The sequence below is a fragment of the Schistocerca serialis genome, chromosome 12 (assembly GCF_023864345.2).
Source record: "Schistocerca serialis cubense isolate TAMUIC-IGC-003099 chromosome 12, iqSchSeri2.2, whole genome shotgun sequence".
NCBI lineage: Eukaryota > Metazoa > Arthropoda > Insecta > Orthoptera > Acrididae > Schistocerca > Schistocerca serialis.
This window is the reverse complement of record NC_064649.1, coordinates 50,684,468-50,687,370: the sequence shown is the minus strand read 5'-3', so window position 1 is coordinate 50,687,370 and position 2,903 is coordinate 50,684,468. Positions and strand designations below refer to the sequence as shown.

The following is a 2,903-nucleotide window of genomic DNA, read 5'->3' as shown; positions in this document are numbered from 1 at the left end:
AAAAACCACATACAATAATTGTTATTTTATTTCATCCGAAATTTTCTTTCTGCACTCTTTACAATTCTTTTTAATAGGAGGTGGTCCATCAATTTGACAACGTGCATTCACATTATAATGCTTGTAACAATGTTGATACTTAGAAATAAGAGCATCATTTTGAAACACTTGTGGTAAACTGTGAAATATATGAGAAAGATCACATAAAGAGGGTAACAACTGTTTAGGAAATAAGTAATAATCAATTGCATTTAGATTTTGACACTGTTGCGCAGTAAGTTTCCTATAAATTCGAGAGAGCAGTTTACAAACATTTTTCGATTTAATCCACTCGAACAAGAAGTAAGCATCATCATCAGCAACAGAAGCAGCAGCATCAGCAGCAGCAGCAGCAGCACCTTTCTCTTTCTTATTAGCACAGTCCAATCCATAATCTTCCAATCGTAGCATTTCAACATCTTTATGAATAATAATAATTTGTTCTAGAATATTTAGGACGAGTGGACAGAGCAGATTTTTTGAATACACTAATGTTTTACAGTCACTGTTCTCTTTTAGCAATGAATCGAGTGAACAATTCAGTGCACTGAAAGAGGCCTCCATGTTATGAACTTGCAGTACACATTCACAACCATCACTTAAATTAGTCACTAACACTATCACTGGATGATTCTCGGACTTAGCGGTAATTATTATAACTTTGTTCATATTTCCTTCTCACAAGCTACTGGTGTGAGGGGGGAGCAAACAGGACAACAATGATCAAATGCTTGCACTTTTTTTTCCTCCTCTTATATATATATCTCTGAGTATGCCTTATGTGACCTGATTGGCTGGACGGGGAACAAATCCTCCTTACACAACATCTATTTTTTTTTTCTTCTTTCTTTCCAGCTTCCCATGTCTTTTCCCCTCCCATTCTATATCCGCGTACGCTTTGTGACTTGATTGGTTGATGGAGTCATTTCAATCACTGAATCATGAATGACCAGGCAGTAAGCTATTGTATTTTTAGCAAATGCTTCTTTTGTTTCTATTTCAATCTTCATGTCAACGACCGAAGATTTCAGTGTTTCGTCTTGATGAGAACAATCGATGAAAAATATAGGACAGTTCTGAAATTCAGTACGGTTCATGAGCGGGTTCCCTCTTCTTACACTGCTATCTCCATAATACAGCGATTGAAAATTGGCATACATTTCAAACGCCTGTGCAGTATTCTTCGTGTCAAAATCAACAGCAAAATTCTCCTCTGGGAATTTAGAAGAATTTAAATACACCTTCAAGTTTGATATGTTTATTTTGTCGAATACACTAGAGTCAGCAGTAATCAAATTTCTGTTTGACTGAAAAGCCAATATTACATACCTTGCTGTTTCAAGAGCTGTATTAAATTTAATTTGCCATGTCCATGAGTTAATTTCTGGCGCAATGCTTTCAACCAAATCCCAGTGACGAAAAGGTAGAGTCAAAGTGATATCATTTTTTAAGATATTCCACAGTGATATTTGTTGCTTTTCAGACACCTGAACATGCGGCATTTCCCAGTGAACTTTTTCCAACACAATTTTTGATTTAGTATCTGCTTTATCTGAGACAATACAGTTAATATCTTGCCTGCTACGAATCAGTATCAGTTCATGGCGAGCATTTAAAATAATCTTTTTGTAATCCTCTGCAAAGCCTAAGATCATTTTAAGCGGAATGCAAAAATTAAAACGACCATCATCATCGTCGACTAACTCTTTCAATTCGCCTCTTGCCCCCCATCCGGCATTTTGTAATGCATTTGCGTCACCTGGTGTAAAAGAAGCATATCCTTTCATTAATGTTGCAATTCCTGGATTACGTACATGATCGATAATTTGGTTATTGAGACGGTACTGAATATCCGAAAACAGATGAAGTGCACAGTTTTTTGTTAACTCAATATCAGTAGCTTTTCCCTTTCCCTCTGCATTGACAAGTCGTCCTTCTATATACAGCAGACTCTCGGAAGGAAGCAGGTAAGTGTTTTCATTTTGTATAACAATTGATATGGAATCGTTCTGAGCAAAAGCCGGTTGACCAAAAGGTTTATACTTATGATACTGCAGGCGACTAACCGAGTCATCGACGAGAATTTTTTCTCTTACATTCAACATTTTTTTTTTTTCCTTAGCTTCCTCCTCCTCCTCCTCCTCCTCCTCCTCCTGTTTGATCACTGAAAGTCGGACGACTCGAATGAGAGTTTGCAGATGAAGGTATCAGTATTTATAGCACTCTGTATGCCAGTGACGACAGAATTTCTCTGTTGTGTGGAGTTAAAACATTTTTGACTTTTCTCTTCTTTGCTTTTCTTTTCCTCTTCTTCTTCTTCTCCTCCTCCTCCTCCTTGTTATTATTGCTCTCATTGTCAAGGTATCTTGTGTCCTTGCTTATGCAGGCATTCTGTTTGTATACGATACCCATTACCGTATTTTCCTCAAATGTAATCGCACAGTTATCTCTTCCCCGTCAAAATCAACAAGATTTCCCTCTTGATCTCTAATTGACACACTTAATTCTGAAACGTATCTTGCAACTACTGGCATATAAATGGGTGAATTCGGTGTTTCCACAATCTTATATCCTGGTGGTACAGCAGGCCAGAACTGATGCAATGTATGTGTAGGTTCCCCATTGTGAAATGAACCTCCTGAGATGTTACAGTCAACACACAAGACATTAACACTTTGAATGTTAACTGAATATTCGGCAGTCTTCAAGACTTTTTTATCCACTACAGTTTTTGCAAACCCTAAAACTGAACCTATGTTGTCTGGGAGATTAAAATCTATAGTAAGATTACTCCTAATCTGACATCGATTCAGTGTTTTATTGAAGGTAATATTTAATTGCAAGTCATGCTTTTTCTTATTTAT

At 36.9% G+C, this 2,903-nt stretch overlaps 1 protein-coding gene across 1 annotated transcript; it reads right to left on the bottom strand.

Annotated features, from left to right (window-relative positions):
• Positions 1-920: 920 nt before the first annotated feature.
• On the bottom strand, positions 921-2,144 carry LOC126427927 (uncharacterized). The gene has a single exon (XM_050089821.1). The coding sequence runs from the start codon at positions 2,142-2,144 to the stop codon at positions 921-923; it is 1,224 nt and encodes a 407-aa protein (XP_049945778.1).
• Between the last annotated feature and the right edge of the window lie 759 nt (positions 2,145-2,903).

Bases quoted from the DNA above. Each gene is read 5' to 3' on its own strand.
- LOC126427927 (XM_050089821.1), bottom strand. From the start codon at position 2,144: ATGTTGAATGTAAGAGAAAAAATTCTCGTCGATGACTCGGTTAGTCGC.